The sequence below is a fragment of the Crocuta crocuta genome, unplaced genomic scaffold (assembly GCF_008692635.1).
Source record: "Crocuta crocuta isolate KB4526 unplaced genomic scaffold, BGI_CrCroc_1.0 scaffold8, whole genome shotgun sequence".
NCBI classification, from domain to species: Eukaryota; Metazoa; Chordata; class Mammalia; order Carnivora; family Hyaenidae; genus Crocuta; species Crocuta crocuta.
The window spans coordinates 1,593,433-1,619,217 of record NW_027532162.1 but is presented as its reverse complement, the minus strand read 5'-3'; the positions used below and the strand labels follow the sequence as shown (position 1 = coordinate 1,619,217).

Here is a 25,785-nt window from a genome sequence, read left to right as displayed (position 1 = left end):
AACCACCTGAACTGTGAGATCATGACTGAGCCAAAGTAGCTGATGCTCAACTGACTGAGCCACCCAGGCAGGCCTACACTACAAGAAACTTTTAAAGGAAGTTCATTCAGGGAGACAGAGATGACACCAAATGGAAATTTTTACATAGAGGAATGAAAAAGAACCAGAAATGGTCAATAGATGGATAAATATTCTCACTTCTAATTGCCTTTTTTTCTTAACTGGCTATTTAGGGGCACCTGGGTAGCTTAGTTGGTTAAGCATCAAACTCTTGATTTCAACTCTGGTCATGATCTCACAGTTTCAAGTGTTTGAGCCCTACATCAGGCTCAGCACTGACGTGGAGACTGCTTGGGATTCTCCCCACCCCACCCCCCCACCTTCCTGGCCTGCTTTCTCTTTCTCTCTCAAAATAAACAAACTTAAAAAAATAATAATAAAATAAAGATAGGCTGTTTTTAAAAAAAATTTTTAATGTTTTATTTCTGAGTGAGACAGAGAGCGAGCATGAGCAGGGAAAGGTCAGAGAGAGGGAGTTACAGAATCTGAAACAGGCTCCAGCCTCTGAGCTGTCAGCACAGAGCCCAACGTGGGGCTCGAACCCACCAACCAGGAGATCATGACCTGAGCTGAAGTCGGACGCTTAACCAACTGAACCACCCAGGCACCCCAAGATAGGCTCTTTAAAACAAAAATAACAGTGTATTTTGGGACTTACAATACTTGCAGAGGTAAATAAATGAAAACAGCACAAAGGAAGGGGGAGAGAAATGGAAATACAGTGTTAACTATATGCTTAAAGTGGTATAATAGTATTTGCAGGTAAACTGTTGTAAGTTAAAAGTGACTGTCATATCCAGGAAAATCTGTCATCAGTGGGAAAGAACGGAAACACTAATGCTACTATCAGGGATATAAAAGAGGGTATCACTACACATCCTACAGACATTGAAAGGGTAATAAGGGTAAAATTGTGAATTACTTTTTATGCCAGTAAATTTGACAAAATGAAAACATTCCTTGAAAAATACAAACCACCAAAGCTCACTCAAGAAGAAATATATAACCTTCATAACTGTATCTATTATAGAAATTGAATTTGTAATTAAACTCTTTACCTCAAAGAACACTCCAGACCCAAATGACTTCACTGGTAAATTGTATTAAACACTTAAAGAAGTAGGAATACTAATTAGACAAAAACTTTTTTAGAAAATTGAGAGGGAGGAAATGCTTCCTACCATATTCTATGAGGCCAGCACTACTCTGAAAGCAAAACTAGACAAAGACATTGTAATAAAGGAAAACCAACAAATGTATCTGTTGTATGTGCATGTCTTCCATGAACTTTAGCAAATATAATCCATGTAGAAACATAAAAAGGATATTACATAACAATCAGGTTTGTCTCAGAAAGGAAAATCGGTTTAACACTGGAAAATCAATCAGTATAATCCACATCAGAATAGATCACAAAAGGAAAATGAAAGTGAAGCACAGATAGAAATAACGGGGACGCAAAGGGAAGGCAGGAGACACGGCGGAGGTAGCGAAGTCTGACGTACGTGTGATTGGGTTCTGGAAGTAGAGGAGAGGGACAGTGCGGAACAGTTTGAGAAGATAATGGTTGACAATTTTCCAGAAAGTTGAAACAATCCAAACCACAGTTTTAAGATGTTCAACAAATGATGGGCAGGAAACCCTGAGTAAGAAGAAATGCACAGCCAGGCACAGGGAAGTGAAGCACACGGCCGCCCACAAAGGAACAGCAGGCAGGCAGCTTCTGAACGCCAGCAACGAGAGCCAGAGAGCACCAGGAGTAACACCTTCACTCCATGAAAGGAAAGGGGTCTCTGTCCAACAAAAATGAGTGTTAATGTAAAACGTTAATAATGACGAAAATATACGCATGTGTAAACACAACAGCAGGACATAACTTGGCAGTATGATGAGTGGAATTAGTGTTTTAAAGTCTTTGCTGTCCAAGAGAAGAGGAAAGATAATAGCAGTGGCCTTTGAGAAGAGCCTGCATATTGTATTTCTAAAGTAATCATTAGAAGAATAAAACTCAGAACATGTGATTTCTAGATTACTAGGATGCGGGAGTTAGAATCCAAAAGAAGGCAAATTGCCCTTGGTAGGTTAGGTTAGGTTGGGATTCGAAGAAGAAAACAAGCCTCTGGAACAGTAGGAGAATTAAATTTACCCAGGTGTATGTGATGGCTTCCAATGTAAACAGTAAAAATTTCCATTTAGAAGACAAAGACAAGATTTTTTTTAAATAAGATTTTTAAAAATTCCAGCTATGCTGTTTACAAGACATTCATCTATAAGGATTAAGAAATGTTGAAAGTTAAGTAATAAAAAACTAAACTATGCAAACACCAAAAACAAGATTGTATAGTGTCAGATGACATACACTTTTAAGACAAAAAGCAGGACTAGAGAATGTCAGTAATAAATGTCATTTCACATTAAACACTAGTTCTTAAAACAAAATAAGTAGCTTATTTTAAACAAATCTATTTCTATTTCTTGCTCACACAAAGGCCAGTATAGGTACTCCTAGGGGGCAGATTGCTTTCCGCATGTTCTGGTTCTTTGGGGAAGAGAGACTCTCTATGAGTCCCAGAGGAGGAAGAAAAGACTTCATTAATTTTGACTTTGTATATTCACAGGGATGAACCACCTCTGCCCAGAGACTAGGACGCTCGACAGACTCCCGTCCCCCTGTGCCTGGGGGCTGGTGGACTGAGAGTGGGGAGTTAATTAAACCTGATGAGGAACCGTAGTCCAGTAACCATTGGAAAAATGAACAAATACTTGGTGGCAAAACTAAATTTGCATTGCTGCCATTGTCAGATGTAAAATTTCATGAATTGTTTATTCAAAATATTAAATTCTATGTAACAAAGAATTCTTAGTAAAGCACTACACAGCCATTCAGTTAGCAAGAATTAAAAAGTCTGACAAGTCTTGTTGAAGAAGTTAAGCACCAAAAACTCTCTCATACCCTTCTGGAGGGAGCATAAATTGTTATAACTGCTTTGGGAAATAGTTTGGCTTCCTTTAGCAAAGTTGAATATACGCTTACGGAATAACCTAGCAGTCATATTTCTAGGTACGTACACCAGAGAAATACTTGCTCAAGTGCTTAAGATAGCTGCACCAGAAAGATCTGTGTAGTGTTTTTTTTTAAATTAAGTTTTTATTTATTTATTTATTTATTTTGAGCATGAGAGAGTGTGAGTGGGAGAGAGAGAATCCCAGGCAGCCTCCGTGCTGTCAGCTCAGAGCCTGACTAGAGGCTCGAACCCATGAGATCATGACCTGAGTCTAAAACCAGGAGTTGGACGCTTACCTGACTGAGGCACCCAGGGGCCCCAGGTCTCAGTGGTGTGTCTTTGCTCCTAAGCAGAAACTACCCAGGGGACCGGGGATGGATGAATGGATTAGGGTCTGTTTACACGATGGAACACTACAAAGCAATGAAAATAAACGGGGGTGGAGCAACAAAAAAGAGCAAGACAAAGGAATCAAACTATGATTCTGTTTACTTAAAATTCAAAAGTTGGCAAAAGAAAGCTCTATCAGAACCACGTACCTAGGAGATGAATCTAAAGTGAGGAAATGGTCACCGTAAGTCAGGGCAGCGGGAAGAAAGGGTTTGGGGTCAGAGTCGCCTCCTCCCCTTTTCGTGGTGTCTCAGCAGTGCTCTGCTCCTTGGCCTCCGCGGTAGCTGCACTAGTGTTTATGTACTGAGCACACATGTTTCCTGTCCTTTTTATATGTAATACTTTGTGATAAAAGTTATTTTAAAATAAAAATAGTCTGAAGATACCCTGACTTTGTAATTTGTGTCCCACTCGAAAAATGTAGAAAATCCAAAGCATGTGTTTATAAAGGATGGTTAAAATGTTTTATTTAAACCTTTCTTGATCTTTTTTTTTTTAATTTAAATTTTTGAAATTCTAGTTTTAAAAGTTTTAAAAATGTTCCTGGTGTGAGATGACCAAGTATTGTTCTTACTCCTCAGGTAAGAGGCTCCACTACGTTCTTTGAAGAAGGGTAAGACTGACGCTGCTTTGCTGCCTTCTCTGTTGACATCTCTTCCTCCCTGATCGGGCCTTGGTGTATCTTCTCACAGCATATGACACACAGGTATGTTAATTCATATAGATTTCTTTTTACGGCTAGAACTTGTTTGCTTTTCGTAAAAGTAAAGTCATAAAAAACATNTTAAAAAAAATTTTTTTTTAATTAAAAAAAAAAAAAACCCATCCTGAATGTACTCATTTTGGGTTTTAGTAATTTCACTTTGTAACACATGTATTTGAGTATCTTCTGCACACATAGCACCATATTTTGGTGTGTGTCAAACCTTCATTTTATTTTTCATTTTTTTAAACCAGCATTAAACTTTGAAAATAATCGACATTATGTTTGACGGCCCAGCAATGATGCATGTGTTTGAAGCCAAGGGTGATTGTAGGAATTTCTGCCCCGTGGACCTGCCCTCTGGAAGCTCCGAGGCCTGGCTCTCCGAGCAAGACGCCGCTGCACTGAAGGGGCCCCGTGGGCACCTGCTGAGGATTGCGGGGTTTTTTTTTCCTTTTTTTTTTTTTTCCCTTTAAGATTTTATTTTTAAGTAATCTCTGCAGCTAATGTGGGGCTTGAACTCAACCCCTAGATCAAGAGTCACATGCTCCTCTGACTGAGGCAGCCAGGCGCTCCAGGATTGCAGGTTTTGGTGCATGAACTGTTTGCTCCTTAACCATCTTTCTCTCGGAGTTTGAAAGGAAACAAAATACCCTGTTTTAGTCTCTAATTTGTGATTGAGTGGCACATTATACTTGAAATTAAGAACTCTTTACTATGTTAGAACAATAAATTGAAGATAAAAATGGGTTTGAAATGCTTGCATCCATAGTGAGATTTATATATAGTTATTTTTGATAAATTCTCAAGTATCAGGAAAACTGCAGTTTTAAAAATTACTCATTATCCCAGGACCATTCCAGCTTCCCCGGTTGTGTCCGATGGAAACTGCCCCTCGTTCAGTCTTTGGTTACCCTAAGGGGCAGGTCCGTAGGAAGACGGGAGTAAATGCCGGCTTCTCTCTGTCGCGCTCACTAACCAGATGGCTCGTAGCCCAAAGCCACCGGTGGCTGTTTCAGGTTGTGTTAGCAACTCATGAATTTAAACCTGGCACATTTCAGCCCCTCGCGGTTGGGATTCTTACAGATGCCAACACGGAGCCGCTCGTGGCCGGTGGAGCCTCCTTGAGCGGGCTCCTTGTCCTTTGATGTCACTCGCACCCTCCCTTCCCTGCCTCCTGGTATGACCCGCACCCTCCCTTCCCTGCCTCCTGGTGTGATAAAGTGCTCGCATCTGCTCCAGACTTCTTTGCCCCGGGCCTGGCGTTGGCTCTTGTCCGCGTAGCTCTGGTTCCCTCTTGTAGAAACTGGCGTCTTGAGACCACTGTCTGGGCACTGGGGCCACTCGCTGCTAGGCCTTTTGTGTGGACAGACAGACAAATACGCGTTTTACAGGAAAATATCAGGAGTTCATACTGATGTTTGTTTCACATTTAGTAGTATTTGGTTTTTACTTCTTTGAGTTTACATTGGTATCACTTTTCTCTAATGCTGCAAACCTTGGTTCCCAGCAACGTTAGCATCGTTATTTATTTGTTTTATCCTATAAAATATATGTGATCATTTTAAAATAACAATATCAACGTGTTAGCAACAATATAATTACTGAAAACAGTTTAGGATTTTCCACAGCTTTTTGTCCTTAGAGTATATATTCCTGGGGGGGGTGTTTGCCGAATTAAGTTTTGAAGTCACTTGAACCAGTTCTTCAGTTTGCCAGCCACCTGTTTACCAGTTATGTTCCTTTTTATTTGAATTTTAAGGAATAGGTTCTTTTAAAATTTTGTTGAGGGTTTATAAAACATCTTCATGTTTCCAAATCAAAATTAAATATTTTTAGAAATCAAGCTTCTGTTACTGATCTTTATACACTGTTTCTTCCTGCACACCTGTTTTTACTGTGCGTGTGTGTGTGTGTGTACACAACCCTCTTTCTTAGACACTGATGACGTGCAGCTTCTCTGCATCTTCTTTTCTGTTTTTGTTTTTAACTGAACACCCTGTCACGAGGCTCACACCACAGCAGTGTACAGGGATTCACCTCATTCCCTTTTGTGCCCAGTGGCATAGCATTCCGTTATGTGGTGTGTGGTGTGTGATAGAAAACATCTGACTTCTAAAAATATGTTGGCTTTAGTTCATATATGTTTCTTCTGCGTATAAATGTCTTCAGTTTTGTCCTTATCTGATGGCCGATTAGTGATTTGGGGACCTTGCAAGCACATTGCTTGTCAGTGCCTGATTTTCCTTATGTGTAAAAATATGTGAAGTTTGGACTAGAAGCTCAAGATGAGTTATGTTAGCTGGAAGACTGCAGGTAAGAAAACCGAACCGGACAGCGTCTCCATGACAGCAGAATGTACACCCTGGGCCCGGCCGGCTCAGGTGCCGGAGGGCGTGGCTCTGATTGTGGGGTTGAGCCCCACGTTGGGTGTGGAGATTAGGTAAGAAAATAAAATAGAATCTTAAAAAAAAAAAAAAGAATGTCTTCCTTGTATCCACAGAGGTGGTGGTGACCGGGGAGTCAGATCAGGGGTGCTGAGGAGTCGGGTGAGGACGGTTCCGATGGGGCGGCTGGGGGGTGGCGGCGGCACACTCCTCAGGGCGGGACAGGCAGCTGCGGCGCAGGCAGAGACAAGTCAGATAGGAATGGGAAGCGCTGAGGATGACAAATGCCACGTTGGCTGCACGGATCACGAGGGGCCTGTGTAACGTGACAAACAGCGAGGTGGCCCGGGAGCCCAGAAAGCAAGGTGCTGTGGTGCCCAGGGAGGCTCCTGGTGCGCCTGTGCTGGCTGCGGCCGGCGCGGGGTGCCATGCCCGGCGCGGGCGCGTGGAGGGTCGAGGCGTCGCAGCGGCGCCCCAGCGGCTCCCGCCTTCACCCCATTGCTGGGCGTGGGGGTCTGCTAGCGGGGTTGGGAAGGGCGTTGAGATACGGGCCAGCACTCTGAAATCTCTTGCTTTATTCTAAAAGTTAAATACTGTAACCCGCTCCACGTGGCCATGTTTTATGTTTTTCACTCGTATTTCCAAGTAAAGTTGGTGCTGCAGGGGAATGGATCCTCTCACACACTCAGCTGCCTCTGCCTCCAGTCCACGCATGGCCTCCGGGCAGCGGCCGCCTGGACGTGGCTCTTTGTGGCTTGTCAGCCAAGCGGACCCCCAGCCTGTCTCCTCCTGTCCAGATGGCAGGACTCTGGCCCTGGGCCAGTAGAGACACAGCATCTTTACACAGTCGGGGTGGAACGAGCGCTTTAAAAAAAATCCCTAAATCAAGGGATATTGGCAGCACTGGGCCTCAGATAGCTATTGTTTTCCTAAAGGATTGAGGCCCCAGTTGTATGCTGCGGGGAGGCCAGGGTCTCCTCCAGCTGTGAGCCTGCGGCCGGCTGTCTGTCCAGTCCTTGTCACCCCACCCCCGCTCTCCCTCTCTCCCAAGTGGGGCTTTTCATCTGTGGTTACGATCTGCACGTTTGTCTGGTTGAGAACCTCGTCCTCTCTGGTCTTTACTTTGCCAGTGTGTCCACCCCAGGCCCCCACCTCCCGCTGGGCGTTTGGCATCAGATGTCATGAAAAAGTCCTTGCTGACACGTTTGCATAAATACGGATTGTCAGAAAACTGTTTTTTGTTTTGTTTTGTTTTGTTCTGTTTTTTATCAGCAGGGCACACCTGTCTGCGTATGGTTGTTCCTCCCCGCCTTCAGCGGCGCTGCCTAGATGGTACTCTTCGTTTCCCTCCGGGCTTGATGTCGAGCTCGTTTGCCTCCATCTGTGTGGCGGTTAGTACTTTCTTGCTGGCAGGAGCCATGTTCTTTGTTTATCTGACGCTTCCCTTTTTTGGGTTTCCCCGGGCTTTCCAGCTCTTGGAACACCCTTTGTCAGCACATGGGCTTGAGTTTCCAGTTTCCCATCTCCATGTAAGATGTAGCTCGACTGAGAGCACAAGCAGGGAGCACAAGTCATTAGAGTTGGAGGCATGGAGGATGGCAGAAATATCCAGTCCAGCTTGGCTGCATTCGAAGCAAGGATGTGCCTCAGCCGTGAGGGTGGCTTCCTGAGCAGCTGGCCAGAATCTGAAGTTTTATGAGGTGATTTTCTCAAGGAGAGGTTCTTGCATTTGGGTGACAGTATGGCCCCGAATGTGATACGTTCACACCTAAACACACAGCAAACCGTAAAAGACGTAGTAGTGGAGCAGTGGTTCTGCTCAGAGGACCCTACGGAGGGCGAGCTCTAGAACCAAGAAGGCGAGGCCCTGGTCCGTGAAGCAGGCCCAGGCCGCCACCCCCAAGGTTGCTGCTCCCCGGTGGTCTCTTGTCTTGGCCCCTCTGCGGCTCCCCCGAGCGCACGGGCTCCCTCCGGCACCGTCTCTTAGTTTCCGGACCTCCCTTCCTGATGGTTCCCATCGTGCTCTCTCTGTTTTGTGTCTCTGTCATTCTTCGCATATTTTTTATGTGCATGGAAGCAAATGTCTCCTTCCCACACTTGATGCTGGAAAGGTGAGGTGTTGGTAGGTCCCAAAGTTCGCCTCACTCGCGTGGTGCGCTGTGCGGGCCAGAGGCACGTGTGCGCACTCTGGGTGTCGTGACCTCCAAGCTGCTTCCCCACACTGGACTGTTGAACTTTAGGCCACAAATGCCCAAGAGTTGTCTCCTCCACCACCTCTGGGTTTTGCTGTTGTTGTTGTTGTTGTTGTGTGTGTGTGTGCATGTAAATTAGAGAGCAAGTGCATACACACAGGGGAGGGGTGGAGAGAAAGACAGAGAGGGAGAGAGAATCCTAAGCGGGCTCCACACTGAGCGAGGAGCCTGATGTGGGGCTCGGTCCCACGACCCTGGCATCATGACCTGAGCCAAAATCAAGAGTTGGACACTCAACCGACTGAGCCCCCCTCCGCGGCGCCCCTGCTCAGCCACGTGTGTAATGTACGTGAGTTGAGTACGCATTGTCTGTAGTCAGAGGTTTCCCTGGCCACACATTGTGGAAGGTTCCAAAGATGTGACTGTACTAACGTTGCCACTTCTGGTGCCCCGTCTACATGTGGAGCGCACGGTGGGATTCTTGGCCCATCTGTAGCTTGGTGTAGAATCCCAGGTGTAGTCGCAGGTTAGAAATTGCCATCACAGGTAGAAAAGGTTGGGTTTTAATTTCAGATGTTTGTAGGTACTTTCTTTTTACACTGGGTTTTAGTTTGAGGGCCTTTGAATATGGTATGAACATTTGTAGTCATACTTGTAGTAGACATTGTTCCGGTCTGGGGTCAGGAAACGGCTGACTCCAGGGGACCCACTTACCACACACGCTGGCACTCAGTGTGGTACATATCCATGCTGGCAGTTGTCCTTTGGCCACTCGTTTCTCCTTATTTCACTATATTTAATTTGAAACATTATTCACTCGTTAGTTTTCCAGTGCCTTCTAATATCCTTACTCCTCTCAACTTTTAATTTTTTTATTAAAATACATACAATGATATGAAATTCTTTGGATCTAAATATGGACAGAATTGTATTACTGCAGGTTCAGATGTGTTAGCTATTTTTTAATGATGTTACTGCTATTATTTTTTGTCTGTCACAGTTGAGGGAGTGGTTATTACATTCTACTATGTAACATTTTTTTAAAGATTTTTTTTTTTTTAATGTTTTATTTATTTCTAGGAGAGAGAGAGACAGCATGAGCAGGGGAGGGTCAGAGAGAGAGGGAGTCACAGACTGAAACAGGCTCCAGGCTCTGAGCTGGCAGTCAGCACAGAGCCCGACACGGGGCTCAAACCCACAAACCGCGAGATCATGACCTAAGCGAAAGTCGGACGCTTAACCGACTAAGCCACCCAGGCACCCCTAAAGATATTTTTTAATGTTTATTTTTTGAGAGAGAAAGTGAGGCAGAGTATGAGCAGGAGAGGAGCAGAGAGAGAGGGAGACACAGAATCCCAAGCAGGCTCCAAGCTCTGAGCTTTCAGCACAGAGCCTGATGCGGGGCTCGAACCCACAGTCTGTGAACTCATGACCTGAGCTGAAGTCAGATGCTTAACCGACTGAGCCACTCAAGCACCCTATTATGTCACATTTTTTTTTTCAATATTTTTATTTATTTCTAGGAGAGAGAGCGTGAGCAGGGGAGGGTCAGAGAGAGAGGGAGATACAGACTCTGAAACTGGCTCCAGGCTCTGAGCTGGCAGTCAGCACAGAGCCCGACGCAGGGCTCGAACCCACGAACCGCGAGATCATGACCCAAGCGAAAGTCGGACGCTTAACCGACTAAGCCACCCAGGTGCTCCTATGTTACATTTTTTAATAAGAAAAAATTCATCATTTAAACCACTTAATGTACAGTTTGGTGGTTTTTAATATATTCACAATGTTATAAACTATTATCACTAATTCCAGAATATTTTCATTCATCCCCAAAAGAAACTCTTAGTGTAACCACTAAGAAGTTATTGTCCAGGAACAACTGAGTGACTCGGTCAGTTAAGCATTTGACTTCGACTCAGGTCATGATCTCACGGCTTGTGAGTTTGAGCCCCATGTTGAGCTCTTTGCTAACAGCTCAGAGCCTGAAGCCTGCTTATGATTTTCTGTCTCCTCTCTCTGCCCTTCCCTGGCTTGTGCTCTGTTTCTTTCTTTCTCTCTCTGTCTCTGTCTCTCTCAAAAATAAGCATAAAAAAAAAAAAGAAGTTATTGTCCATTATTCTTCCCTTGCCCCAGCCCCTGGTAACCAGTAATTAATTTCCTTTCTGTCTCTGGATTTGCCTATTCTGGACATTTCATATAAATGGAATCATAAGGTATGTGGCCTCTTGTTTCTGATTTCTGTTATTTAGCACAATGTTTTCAGAATTCATGCATGTTGTAGCATGTATCAGTGTATCATTCCTTTTTATGATGAGATAATAGTACATTGTATGGATATACCACATTTTGTTTATCTGATTATCTCTTGCTGGGCACCTTGGGCTATTAATACCTTTTGTCTATTATGAATTTTGCTCCTTTGAGCATGTGTGTACAAGTCTTTGTGTAAACATGTGTTTTCAGTTCTCTTGGCCGTATACATAGGAGTAGAATATCTGGGTCTTATGGTACTGTTAGCGTTATGAGGAACTGCCTATTTGGCACAATGCCAGCACCATATTACGTTCCCTCCAGCATATGAGGGTTCCAGCTTCTTCATATCCTCACCAACACTTGGAATTTTCCATTTTCTTTTATTATAGCCATCCTAGTGGCTAGGTCTCCTGATGGTTAGTTGTTTATTTTTAACATTAAGCTAAAAATTTTTTTTAATGTACATTTATTATTTTTGAGAGACAGAAAGAGACAGAGGGGAGGGGCAGGGAGAGAGAGAAAAACACAGAGTCCGGAGCAGGTTCCAGGCTCTGAGCTGTCAGCACAGAGCCAGACGCAGGTCTCAAACCCACGAACCATGAAATCGTGACCTGAGCTGAAGTCAGACACTTAACGGAGTTAGCCACCCAGGTGTCCCTGAACGTCAGTTTTCTTTTTAATGACATAAAATCACATAACACAAAATTAGCCATTTTATTTCTAAAGTTTTTTTTTAATTTATTTTTTAATGTTTATTATTTTGAGAGAGAAACAGAGCCCAAACTGGGGAGGGACAGAGAGAGGGAGACACAGAATCGGAAGCAGTCTCCAGGCTCTGAGCTGTCAGCAGAGCCCTACATGGGGCTCAAACCCACAGACTGTGAGATCATGACCTGAGCCGAAGTCGGACGCTCAAGCAACTGAGCCACCCAGGCGCCCCTAAAGGTTTTTTTTTTTTTTTTAAGTTTATTTATTTTTAGAGAGACAGCACAAGTGAGGGAGGGGCAGAGAGAGAGAGGGGGAGAGCAAGAATCCCAAGCAGGCTCTGAGCCATCAGTGTGGAGTCTGACACAGAGTTCATCTCACAAACCATAAGATCGTGACCTGAGCCGAAATCAAGAGTCGGGTGCTCAACTCACTGAACGACCCAGTCACCCCAAAATTAGACATTTTAAAGTGAACAATTCAGTGCTGTTTAGTACATTTACAGTGTTGTGTAACCACAGCCTATTTTCATTACCCTTAAAGGAGACCCCATACCCATTAAGCAGTTAGCCTTCATTACTCTTCCCCTAACCCCTGGCAGTGACCAGTCTGCTTTGTGTCTCCGTGGGCTCACCTATTCAATGTATTTCCTATAAATGGTATCATACAAGATATGATCTTTTGTTTTAACATTTTTAATTGAGCATAATGTTTTCCAGGTTCATCCATGGAATGGTTATAGCCTGTATCATTGCTTCATTTCTTTTTTTTTTTTAATGTTCTATTTATTTCTGAGAGAAAGAGACAGACAGCATAAACAGGGGAGGGTTCAGAGAGAGGGGGGATACAGAATCTGAAACAGGCTCTAGGGTCTGAGCTGTCAGCACAGAGCCCAACGTGGGGCTCGACCTCACTAACCATGAGATCATGACCTGAGCAAGTAGGTTGCTTAACCGACTGAGCCACCCAGGCGCCCCTGTAGTGGGTTTTGAAGTCATAAGTTTGAGAAGTATGGGTCTCCCAACTTTGTTTTTCTTTTTCAGCATTGTCTTGGTTCTTTGTGGTCCCTTGTAATTCCGTATGAGTTTGAGGATCAGAGTTTTTCATTTCTGTCAGAAAGGCCATTAGAGCTTGAATAGGGATTATATTGCATCCGTAGATCATTTTGGGTAGAGTATATAGGTTCTCCAGAGAAACAGAACCGTGTGTGTGTGTGTGTGTGTGTGTGTGTGTGTGTAGGAAGAGATATTTATTATAAGGAATTGGTTCTCACAAATATGAAGGCACGCAAGCCCCAAGATCTGCAGGGTGATTGGCAAGGTGGGCGCCCAGGAGAGCCAGTGGCTGGTTCCAGCCTGAGTCTGCAGGCCTGAGACCATGAGAGCAAGGGACATAGTTCCTGTCCAGCAGCCGGCAGCCTCACAGTGCAGGAGGAGCTGATATTTTAGTTTAAGTCCAAAAACGGGAAAAAAGCCAGTTTCTCCTTTTGAGGGCATCAGGTAGAAAGAATCCTTCTTACTTGAGGGAGAATCAGCCTTTTTGTTCTCTTCAGTCCTTTGATTGGATGATGCCCATTCACCAGGGAGGGCAGTCTGCTTTACTCGTTCTACCAATTTACATGTGAGTCTCATCCAGCACCCTTACAGAAGCACTTAGAATAGTATTTGACCAAATATCTAGTCATCCCCATGGTCCAGTCAAGTTAACACATAAAATTAACCATGGGTAGTATTACCACCGTAACAATATTAAGTCTGCTAAGCCATGTGTATAGACTTATTTCAGAACTGACAAGTGCCTTGCTGCTTAATTGCATCTTTCATTTTTTCCAGCAATTGTTTTGTAATTTTCACTGAACAAATCTTTCACCTCCTTGCTTAAATTTATTCCTAGGTATTTTATTCTTTTGCATGCTGTTGTAAATGGAATTGCTTTTTAATTTTCCTCTTTGGATTATTACTATTATATAGACACACAACTGTTGCTTCTGTGTTAATCCTTTGATGAGTTTGTTTATTGGTTCTAGTTGTTTTTCTTGTGAATTTGGGGGGATTTTCTATATATAGGATCATGCAATCTGTTAATAAAAATAGTTTTACTTCTTCCTTTCTTACTTGAATGCCTCTTATTTCTTTTTCTTGCTCTGTCTAGAACTGCCACTGTGATGTTGAATAGCAGTGGTGAAAGTGTGTTCCTTCCCTTCTTCCTGCTCTGAGGGCAAAACTTTCCGTTTTTCACCATTAAATGTGAATTTTTCATAGGTCCCTTTATGTTCTTGAGGTAGTTCCCTTTTATTCCATAGTTCTCCAGTGAGTTTTTATAAAAAGGGTGTTAGATTTGTCAGATGTTTTTTCTTCCCCAGTTGAGATGATTATGTGTTTTTCTCCCTTGTTTTATTAATGTGGCTTATTACACTGGTTGGTTGTCTTACATTGAACCACTCTTGCCTTCCTGGGGTAAATCCCACTAGGTCTTGGTATATAATGCCTTTAATATGCTATTGGATTCAGTTTGCTAGTATTTTATTGAGAGTCTCCTTCAATATTCAGCCATTCTGAAGAATAGTTTTGCTAGATACAGAATTCTTAGCTGGTTTTCTTCATAGTCCTTTGAATATGTCATGCCATTGTCTTCTGTCCCCCATGACTTCTCCTGAGATGACAGCTGTTACGCATAGTGAGGAAATCCTTGTATGTGTGGAGTAGTTTGTCTCTTGCTGCTTTCAGAGTTTTCTCTGTTTTTCCACAGTTTGATTATAATGTATATTAGTGTGAATCTCTTTAAGTTTATCCTACGTGGAATTTGTTGAGCTTCCTGGATGTACAGGTTAATATTTTTCATCAAATAGGGGAAGTTTATGTCCACTATTTCTTCAGGTATACTTTCCACCCCTTTCCCTCCTCTCCTTTCTGGAACTCCCATAATGTATATGTTGGTGTCATTGATGATGCCCCACAGGCCTTTCAAGCTCTGCTCACTTTTCTTTTTTTGTATTTTTCTTCTGTACGTTAGCCTGGATAAACTCAGTTGACTCATCTTCAGGTTCTCCTCTTCTTTCTCTTACCTGCTGCGTTCTGCTGTTGAGCCCCCGTTGTGCGTTTTTCGTTTCAGTTACTATGCTTTCCACCTCCAGGATTTCTGTTTGGTACCTTTTAAAAATTTATCTTTATTGATATTCTCTATTTTGTGAGNACGAACCGCGAGATCATGACCTAAGCGAAAGTTGGACGCTTAACCGACTAAGCCACCCAGGCGCCCCTGTGAGCCACTGTTCTGATGGTTTCTTTTAGTTCTTTGCACATGGTTTCCTAGATCTCTTTGAACACATGTGGCATAGCTGATTTAAAGTCTTTGNATAAAAAATAAAAAAAATAAAGTCTTTGTAAGTCTAGTGCCAGGGCTTCCTCCTGGACAGATTCGATTTCTTGCTTTTCCCCCTGTGTATGGTATGGGTCATGCTTCCTTGTTTCTTTGCATGCTCGTAATTTTTGGATGAAAATTAGAAATTTCTAATATTGTAATGCGACAGATCTGGAAATGAGATTCTTCCCTTTCCCCAGGATTTGTTGTTGCTGGTGTGATGACTTCTTGAGCTAAGTTCATAAAGTTTATATTCTTTATCATGTGGTCATTGAAGTCCCTGCTCCATTAGCGTAGGAGTCAGCTGGTGATTGGACACAGGTTTCTGTCAGTGCCTGGAACCAAAATGATCTTCCAGTCTTTTCAGAGGGCATCTTTGTGGGTATTGGGGTGTGCTTTCAACATTCAGCTGGGCAGCTGAGAACTCCTACTTACCATTCGCTTCCTCTGTGCAGAACTTGAAGTCAGCCAGAGGCTTAAAGCCTTCTCAGCTCTTTCCTGAGTGTGTACACAGCCCCCAGCATTTGTGTGCCTTCTAGATTCCCAGAGACACATTGGAGCTTGTCAGGGCCCTTTTTCCCCAACTTTCCTTTTCAACATTTTGATTACTCTCTTGTTTGCCTGGATTGTTATTGATTGCCCCACGCGGTGGCTATTAATAAATTTGCCTCTAAACCTTTTCAGTAACCACTGCTCCCCCACCCGCCCCCACCAGTAACCACCTCAGAATTGCAAGAGTTCTGTGTGTTGAGGTGAAGCCAGATGCTCTGAGCTGGTCTTCTGGTAAGTCAAAACAAACCACCAAAATTCCTTGCAAATAAGGTCTGTTCTTTCACTGTCTTCCCACCTCCTACCAAATATCTGACCTGCAATTGCAGACTGTTAGACTCTGGGCCACTGTCCTGGCACATGGGTTCGGGAGAGGATAAAATGCTACTGGGCTCACTGTTCTCACCAGGATGCAGCTGGCTTTGCATGACTAAGTGTTCCTCTGATTATTGCAAGCTTTTGGTTAGTTTCTAAGATTCCAAACAGTTGTTTTTGGTGGATTTCTCCTGTTTTTTCTTGCTTTTATTTTATTTTTTTCACATTTATTTATTTTATTTATTTTTTAAATTTACATCCAAGTTAGCATGCGGTGCAGCAGTGGTTTCAGGAATAGATTGCTTAGTGCCCCTTAACTGTTAGCCCCTCCCCCCACAGCCCCTCCAGCAACCCTCTGTTTGTTATGCATATTTAAGAGTCTCTTATGTTTTTGTCCCCCTCCCTGTTATTATATTATTTTTGTTTCCCTACTCTTACTTGCTTTTATTGAAGGATGGATTTTTGGAGTTTCTTACTCAGCTGTTTTCACTGACATTTCTCACTATTTTGTTTTTAACATTGTGACCAACTTTGAGTTTGCCAAATTTATGTACACTACACCTGATTTCAGAAAGGATTTAAGATGGCTTATGAAGATAAGCAGGATAAAGCATAAATTATTTTTTTAATGTTTATTTTATTTTGAGGGACACAGGAGCAGGGGGAGAGGGAGAGAGAGAAGCCCAAGCTGTCAGTGCAGAGCCCAGTGTAGGGCTCAGTCCCATGAACTGTGCGATGATGACCGGATCTGAAATCAAGAGCTGGGACACTTAACCGAGCCATCCAGACACCCCAAAGATAAATTATTTTTAATATTTGCTTTGTGCCTGTTGGTTAGAGGACATTCTGGTAAAAATGGTAGTCCTCCCATGTTGCTATTGGAAACTTGGTCATGCAGATGGAAATTTTGTTTCCTTTGGTAATCATGTAGTTTCTACCCTCCCTGTTACATAGCTTGAAGGGGCCTGAAGCAGATTCACCTCAGTGGTTTCTCCATCCTCATGACTTTGTATGGGGTCTCAATGTGATTGCCACGTTACTGCCTGATTTTAGGAATGCTCGTTACTCTCTACCTCTGAATTGATGGAGAAAAATTTCCTCCAATGGTGATTTTCCTAAACCCACACTCCCTTTTTCTTGGGACATAATAGGTGGGTATCTTATTTAAAGACTTAGAGACAGTGTCCCTATTGTCCTGGTTGTTTAGGAAGTGGTCAGGTGATTCTCCCACTTTAAATCAGAACTGACTTTTCATAGTGACAGTCGCTAGCTGGCAGAGCTTGGGATCGTCAGTAAACCCGAGGGTGCGCACCTGCCCGCCAGCCCTGGCCCCTGCTGAGGTGCCCTGCCCCTGCTTTCCACACTGGCCATCACACTGATACAGAAGGTGAAGGGCCTCCCAGCTGGGCCCTGCTCAGGGTTTCGTTTCATTTCGGACTTGAATAAGCTCTTGTTTAGGAAATCTGTTTTCCTTGAGCAGTGTGAGACTGTTTGACATACTGGCTTACTTGCTAGTTTTCTTTGAACAGAATATTCTTCTCTTGAAAATGACTTAAATAGAGTTGAAGCTGCTTTGTTTTTTGGTTTAATATATACTGTTGTGCCTTTTTCATCAGCATCACCTATGAGATCATCTTAATATTTTTAAAAGGCCAAGATGTGGGTAAACTTGACTACATTAAAATTAAGAACTTCTCTTCTTAAAAGACATAAATAACATTAAAGCCATCCACAAACTGGGGAAAGACATGGATATATAAGTAACAAAGGATTAATAGTCAGAATGTGTGAATAATCCCCACACATCAGTACTATAAAGGATGGTAGCCCAATTAAAAAAATGGCAGAGAGACACAATCAGGCATTTCAAGGAAGGAAAAACATAAGAGGCCCATGAATGTATGAAAGATGCTAACCCTTTTTAATCATTAGAGTGAGGAAAAAGAGACCATTCTGCACTGGCAGAACCTAAGAGGTCTGCTTCCCGGAGTTGGTGAGGATGTGGATTAATAGAAATGATTATGCTGCTTTGCTTTGGAGAGCGGCCGGGCTCCAGCTTGTAAATTGGCCCCAAATACAACCTGCAAATCAGTTCCTCTGCACTCAAGGCGCAAGGCCCAGGACAGGGATTGGCAGGCTCTTTCTGTGAAGGGCAGGATGGTACGTATTCTAGGCTTTGTGGATCTTTACATTTCATTTGTTTGTTTGTTCAACCCTTTAAAAATCTGAAACGCATTCTCGGCTCAAGCAAATAGGCAATAGGTAACAGTAACCTAACAAAAAACGCTTACTGGATAGATTTGACCCACAAGCTATAGCTTCCTAAACTCCGATCCCCTGATCTAGTGCACATACCCTAGAGAAACTTACACAAGGTTCCAGAACAGAGGTGTCAGAATATTCAGAGCACACTTCTCATAATAGCCAAGACCCGCAACTGTGATATGGAAATGGGTACATCTGCTGTGGAATATTATACAGCCATGAACACGAATGAACCATAACTCCTGCACAGAGCAGACATGGGTAAAAAACTTAGAGTGCTGATAGCAGAGGACTACGTGTGGTAAGGTATCATTCTGTGAAATTAAAAACAGGCAAAAGCATCTTGTTTAAGAAGAAGGGGAGCCTGGGTGGCTCAGTTGGTTGAGTGTCTGACTTTCGCCCAGATCACAATCTGACAGTTAGTGGGTTTGAGCCCCACATTGGGCTCTGTACCTATAGCTTGGAGCCTGGAGTCTACTTCAGATTCTGTCTCTCTCTNACCCCTCTCCCGTGCGTGCATGTGAGCGCTCTCTCTCTCAAAAATAAACATTTTTTAAAAAAGAAGAAAAATATATATAATAGCAAGAGAATTATAGATAGAAAGTTGAGGCTGACATTTATTTCTAGAGAGCGTCAGGAGGACGGCTGAGGAAGGAGCACCTGGGTAGGTGGTGATGTTAAGTAGGCGGTGGATTCTGGAGGCCTGTTTTTGTTGTATTCTTGCCTTGAATATATACTGCACATAATCTTAAAAATTTTTTTAAGTAAATTCCACACCCAACATGGGGCTCAAACTCATAACCGTGAGATTAAGAATTGCATGCTCTACCCACTGAGCCAGCTAAGCACCCCTACAAATAATCTTTTTTATGTGCCAAATATTACCTAATACATTTATTTGAAAGGCAAGGAAGCATACCATTCAGGGAGGCCTTAGAACCCTGCCCTCCCTGAAACAATACTTCATGTGCCAGAGCTGTGCCAAGTTGCTCCCCTGGAAGAGAAGGAGGCGGATGCCTCAGCAGCTCTGGGGCGGTAGGCGCCAGCGCAACCCTGAAGAGCTGTGAGGAGAATGTCCAGCAGGAGGGCCTTCTCTCCCCAGTAACAGTAGTGAGGTCGCTGGCGTCGAGGGTGCACTCCTCCTTCCCCAGAAGGCCTGCCACTCATGTCAGAAATCAGTTGCCCTCAGGGGCGCCTGGGTGGCTCAGTCGGTTAAGTGTCCGACTTCAGCTTGGGTCATGGTCTCACGGTTCGTGGGTTCGGGCCCCACATCAGGCTCTGTACTGACAGCTCAGAGCCTGGAGCTGCTTCGGATTCTGTGTCTCCCTCTCTCTCTCTGACCCTTCCCTGCTCACACTGTCTGTCTCTCTCTCTCAGAAATAACTAAAACATTTTAAAAAATTAAAAAAAAAAATCAGTTGCCCACAAACATGAGGGTTTATTTCTGGAGTTTCAGCTCTCTCTCATCGATATGTATGTCTAAGGCCAATAGTACAGTGTCCTGAGGACATCATAATAAGTTTTGAAACATAGAAGTGTGCATCTTCGTCTTCCAGCTCTGTTCTCTGTTGAGATTGTTTTGTCTATTCTGGCTCCCTTGAATTTCCATCTCATTTTTAGGTTCAGCTTATTAATTTCTGCTAAAAGAACTAGCTAGGATTTTAATAGAGGTTGGGATGCATTTGATCAGTTTGAGTAGTGTCGCTGATTCAGCAGTGTGGAGACTTCCAGCCCATGAACATGGGATACCTCCCCATGTATTCAGATCTTTGCTGTCTCTCAACAAGTGTTTTGTAACCTTCAGTATATGTAACTTGCCCTCCTTTGGTTACGTTTATCCCTGGATATTTTATTCGTTTTGATGCTATTATAAATGGATTGTTTTCTTAACTTCATTTTTGGATTGTTCGTTGCAATGCATAGGAATACAAGGGGTGCCTGGGTGGCTCAGTTGGTTAAGTGTCTGACTCTTGATTTCGGCTCAGGTATCATCTCACGGTTTGTGAGTTTGAGTTACGCATCAGGCTACATACTGATAGCGCAAGCCTGCTTGGGATTCTCTCTCCCTTCCTCACTCTCTCCTACTCTCTCTCCCCCACTTGTGTACATGCTTATTCTCTCTGTCTCTCAAAATAAATAAATAAACTTTAAAAAAAAAAAGTGATTTTTAGATATTGATCTTTTATTCTGCAGGTTTGCTGAATAAGTTTATTAGTTCAACTCGTTTTTAGTTGATTCCCGTAGTGAGTTCTATATATAAGACTATGTCCTCTGAAAATAGAAATAGTTTTACTTCTTCCTTTCCAATCTGGATGCCTTTTATTTCTTTTTTGTTTTTTTGTCTAATTGCTGAGAAGGAGCTTTTTAAACAAAGCTTGGGGTCTGTCTAGGTAAGATGAGGAAACAGCCCAATCCTTGTCACACCCCCTGACTGCTCTTGGCCAGAGGGCACATCTTCTCTGTGTGCAGATGGACGTGACATACAATTTTCCAGTGACTGCTGATGGCCCTGTGACAGTTAGGTGTAGTATCTGCTTTTCAGGTGTAGAGAAGTGAGGCCCTGAGGACAAAGGCTGTGTCCACGGATCCACCTCCGGGAAGGATACCGGGCCAGCCTTACCACCCAGGCCACTCAGTGCCAGATGTCCTGCCTGCCTGGCTCCTCCCACAGAGGCCCTAACACCAGGTTCCCCTCTGTGACCCCCTGACTGTGCGGCGTCTGCTGCTGCTCCTTCTTCTCTTCTGTTGGAATTGAACGATGCCACCAGTCCACTTCATGAAGCCCGGATCTCCCCAAAACCAAGGTGATATCTTTCTCTTTTGAAGATCTGCAGCCTTTGTAACTTCTGGGCAGTGTTTCCTGTGTCCACTGCTAAAGCTCTCTAAGGGCAGGGGCATTTTCCTTCCTCCCTGTGTCCCTGATGTGTGAGGCACAGAGCGGTGTATGTTGTGAGTGCCCGGCTGTATTTGTTGAAATAAAATGTGATTGGTTTGGCCAGCCTTCGCAGAGCCGCTGTGCCGGAGAAGCGTGTTCCCACTGTGTATAAGGGCAGTGGGTGTGCCCCCCACATTCGCAGCCAGGAGCCCTGCAGTTTCTACAACTGTGTGGCCAGCAGCACTCTCCAGAAAACAGCACTGAGGCCAGAATAAAGTGGGAAGCATCAACATTTGAGTGGAATGGGCTCTTGTTCTCTAACATAAAAGCTGTTTACCAGTTTAGTAAATACTGGAGGAAATCTGTAAAGTACAACCTTTTACAGGTGTTTGGCATGATTATAGTCCTGTAGAGTGCACATCACCTTTGACCCCGCAGTTCTGTTGCTGTAAGCTTTCCTAAACGTCCAAGGATAGGTGTTCAGGAATGTTCACCGCAGACTGCTCATAGTCGCAAAGCAGCAACAGCAGCCTAACTGTGCATTAGTAGAACTGGTTGTAGAAATTTTGGTAAAGCCCAGTGGAGTGCTATGCGCAGCCCTTCATAGTAATACCGTAGATGTGTGTGTGTTGATGAGGGAATGGCCAGAGCACAGGCTTGCTTTCAAGAGGAAGCTGTTGACGAGCTTGCATGTGCAACACAGTTTGCATGGAGGGAACAAGAAAGACGGGTTTTCCTTACGTGCACTTGCCATCTTGAGGTGTCTGTACACTCTCCCAGGAGGCCACAAGGGAGCGTCTGCCTCTGGGTAGTTGAGGTTAGGGGATCTGGTGCTCACTCTTTACATTTTCCTCCCCTGTCTTGGTTGCTTATTGTCTTGTCTGAGGGCATGTACTGTGACAATATAAATGAAAATCTCACTGTGCTTCCTTGTACATCTGGTTTAGGGTGGCTCAGTCGGTTTAGCATCTGATTCTTGATTTCAGCTCAGGCCATGATCTTACAGTTTGTGAGTTTGAGCCCTGCATGGGGCTCTGCTGACAGCACAGAGCCTATTTGGGATTCTCTCTCACTTGCTCTCTCTCTCCGTCTCTCTTTTTCCCTCTCCACCCCCTCCCGTGCTCACTCGCTCTCTCTCAAAATAAATAAACATTTAAAAAAAAAAACAATTCAGTGGGTTGTCATGTATTCACAGAGCTACACACCCATCCCCACTGCCCGGTTCCTGAGCACCTCCATTACCCCAACAGGAAACCCCGTGCCCATCAGTGCATGCTCCCCTCCTTCAGCCCTGGCAGTCATGAATCTGCTTTCTGTCTCTGCGGATTTGCCTATTCTGGACATTATGTGTTTAGACCATTTGCTTCTGCTTCTCTTTCATCCCGCGTGAATGTCAGGTGGAGGAGGTCTAGTGTTTCTCTGGCTCTTGCGTGTAAGCGCATCTTTCCCTCCTTCCCAGAGGCTCCTTCTCCAGGCTGCAGTCTGGATCAGGAATGGGTCGTGCATGGGCTGAGATGCAGGGTTGTCGGAGAGCATGTCAGGGGCCCGCAGCGGCCCATTGCAGGTCGCCCACGCCGGCACCGTGTTACCGTGAGTCCTAACAGACCTGCCGGCCGTGGGCTGGCCTCTGCCCTTTGGGACAGGGCTGCTGCGGTGTTGTCTCTGATGTGCCTGGGGTACGTCCTGCAAGTCTGTTCACGTCTCTGAAGTGGCCTGCAAACCCCGCAGACCCCAAACTGTAGGCTTCTTCATACAGACCACACCATGTTGAGGGTGAATGAACATTATTATTTATCATCAGTTTGATCCAAAGTTCATTGTCTCTCAGACTTGAAATAGGAATTCACCTTTAAAGAATCAAATATTTCTTATTACAAATTGTTTATTGAACACATAGCTTCCTAAGCACTATTGGCCAAGATACCAAACCATAGTCACAAGTAGTTTATAATCGAAGGAGGAGTTTTCAGGGCTAGAATCTCCAAGACCAGATCCAAAAGCTGAGCAGTTTTCTTTTCCTGGAAGTCGGTTGTCGTAGAAACACACCTCAGTACTAAAGGCTCAGACCTCACCTTTGCCTCTGTGACCAGCTCAGCAGATGTGTACGGGTACCTTGTGCCCATCAGGCACTCCAGTAGGTACCTGGCGTTTTCCGTCAACCAAGCCCGAGTCTCCTGCCGCTGGAGAGACTGAGCAGTGGAAACGGCACAGCCAGGGCAGGGGGTGGGGCAGTGGGCCTGGCCGAGGTGGGCTCCCCGAGAAGGTGGGGATGTGGGGTGGGCCCAGAGCGGGCCTGAGGCGGGGGCTGGAGAGGCCCGCTGTCGCTGTCACAGTGGCAGCCCTCGGGCTCCGGGGCAGCCATTTTCTCGGACAGGCGGACTAAGCCCCTTCCTGCCTCGCGTCTTGTGAACAGGATTCTGATCAACAGATTTGTGAGCAAAGGCGTGCTGGCCTTTTGAGGTCATTTTGAAAGCTTTTGCTCTGTTTTCTTTTCATAAATAGATGGATTTCACGGGAGGCTCCCACACTTGGCCACAGTGATGTTCTGCTTTATTAAAACCAGCCTGAGTGTGGCTGGAACATGGACTCATTGGTTCGGCAGATGCTGGGCCGTTGGCTTCCTGTTCGTCCCAACTTGTGAGACGTTCATTCTTTCAGCCTCGCAGGAGGCACAGCGAAGCCCTGGGGAGCGGGCTCTGCACCGCACCCCGGGGTGAGGGCTGTCCCAGCAGCTGGGTGCACTGCCGGGACCCACTCCGGCTCATGGCAGCCTGGCACTGAGGAGGCTGGGAGGCGCTGGGGGACAGACCCTAGGGCCTTGTCAGTAGAAGGAATGTGGCCCTTATTTTTGTTAAGTAGCAGAAATAAACGGACTGAGCGAGGACATAAGGTAGTTTTGAGAGATCTGGTGAGGGGTTTTGTGTGTGTGTGTGTGTGTGTGTGTGTGTGTGTGTTTTAATGTTTGTTTATTTTGAGAGAGAGGGGGAGAGCGTGAGCAGCAGGAGAGAGAGAATCCCAGGCAGGCTCTGTGCTGACTCGATCCCACGAACTGTGAGATCACGACCTGAGCCAAAACTCTAGAGTCAGACGCTTAAGTGACTGAGCCCCCAGGCACCCCGACCTGGGGAGTCTGGGAGGAAAGTGCTCCGCAGGTTGGCCACATGCGTGGCTGTGTGCTTCCGCTGGCGCGGCCACTCCGGCAGGGCCCTTCGTGGCTCAGGTCCGGGAACTCTTCCTTTGCCTGTTGATGGGAACTTGCAGGCGGGAACCCAGCACCCTCGTCACCGTGTACGCTAGGAGAGCCCGTCCAGACAGGCACCAGAGAGCCGTCTCTTCAGTCCCCGTGTCCCCTCAGCCGGCTCCATCCCCAGGTGTGGAAGGCCTGCAGATCCACAGTGGGCCTCCCCTGGAGCCCCGGGATGGGGTGCATGGTGGGCGGCCACATTGGCACAGGACTAGGGAGGGGAGGTGGGGCCAGGCTGGCAGCACAGGTGCAAAGCAGGTACCCGTCACGGTGAACCCGGGTTGGAGCGTCGTGGGTCCCTCGTGGGGTCTGCTGGGGGAGGGTGGCAAGAGCAGCATGAAGAGTCTGTGCCGTAGCCACGGTACCTGCTGTTGAAGGGGGTGACGCTGTTCCCAGCACAGGCGCCAGAGCATGGCCCACTGCACCCCACCGCGGGGACTGTCCTCGGCAGTGAGGCTAACCAAAAAATAAAATTGGCTGAGGATGGGCTGTTGCTTTGGCCAAGATATCAGAATGACACATAGAAGTTTCAGCTACAGCACAGCAAAGTATTTTGCTGTATTGCTGTATTTCAAAGAACCTTTAAAGATACAACTGATACTGTTAGAAGCGTTTTAACCGTTAACAGTAACGGTCGGGTAGAGTGGGAAGGAGAGAAGCATGTTTGGTCATGTGTCGTTCCTGTCACATACTAGAGTCTGGAGGACCCCTGTGTGCTATGTGAACTGGAGAAGCCCCTTCGGCTCTCAGGCACTTCTCCGTTTCCAAAGCCGGGTTTCTTCGTGCACAGGACGGCGTGACACACTGTACTCAGTGCTGCTGCTTTTCCCACAGAACCTCTCCTTCCTGACATGGAGGCAAGTAAAAAGATGGATTCCCCCGGCACACTGCAGACGAACCCGCCGCTGAAGCTGCACCCTGACCGTGGCGCCGGGACGTCCGTGTTTGTCCCCGAGCAAGGAGGTTACAAAGAAAGGTTTGTGAAGACCGTGGAGGACAAGTACAAGTGTGAGAAGTGCCGGCTGGTGCTGTGTAACCCGAAGCAGACGGAGTGCGGACACCGGTTCTGTGAGACCTGCATGGCCGCCCTGCTGAGGTGGGTGCCCTGCTGCCCCGGCCGCATGCCCCCTTCCTCACTTCCCTGAACAGTAAGCTCTAAAGGGTAAAAGCTCTGAAGAAACCCAATAAAATTCTCAGAGCCTGGCCTGTGATCATCTAGGGAAACCCAGGAGGGCATCTTACTAGAGTTTTCCAGGGCTTCTGAGACTCATGGCTTGGATTGCCCAGCCCCGTCCCCCAGACTGCTGCCTCCTCTCCCCACAAGCACCTCCCAGAAGTCGCTCCTGCACCTGCCGCCTTCCTGATGCCACTCGCCACACTGGCCCTGGTGCCCTGATGCCCCACTGGCCCCGTCTGTGTTGCTGAGTTTTGCTTTAGAAGCTCATGGCTCCGTAGACGAGAAACACCCATCAGCAAAGGACA

General features: G+C 45.4%; 1 protein-coding gene across 5 annotated transcripts in view; it reads left to right on the top strand.

Annotated features, from left to right (window-relative positions):
• The window catches only part of TRAF3 (TNF receptor associated factor 3), a 114,449-nt gene that overhangs the window by 56,772 nt on the left and 31,892 nt on the right, over nucleotides 1-25,785 (top strand). For all 5 annotated transcript variants that reach the window (XM_077776565.1, XM_077776564.1, XM_077776561.1 and 2 more), the window contains exons 2-3: nucleotides 4,037-4,161; nucleotides 25,138-25,399. In XM_077776565.1, the coding sequence (XP_077632691.1) occupies nucleotides 25,155-25,399 (245 nt within the window). In that variant the 5' untranslated portion in view covers nucleotides 4,037-4,161; nucleotides 25,138-25,154. The remainder of the gene's footprint in view (nucleotides 1-4,036; nucleotides 4,162-25,137; nucleotides 25,400-25,785) is intronic.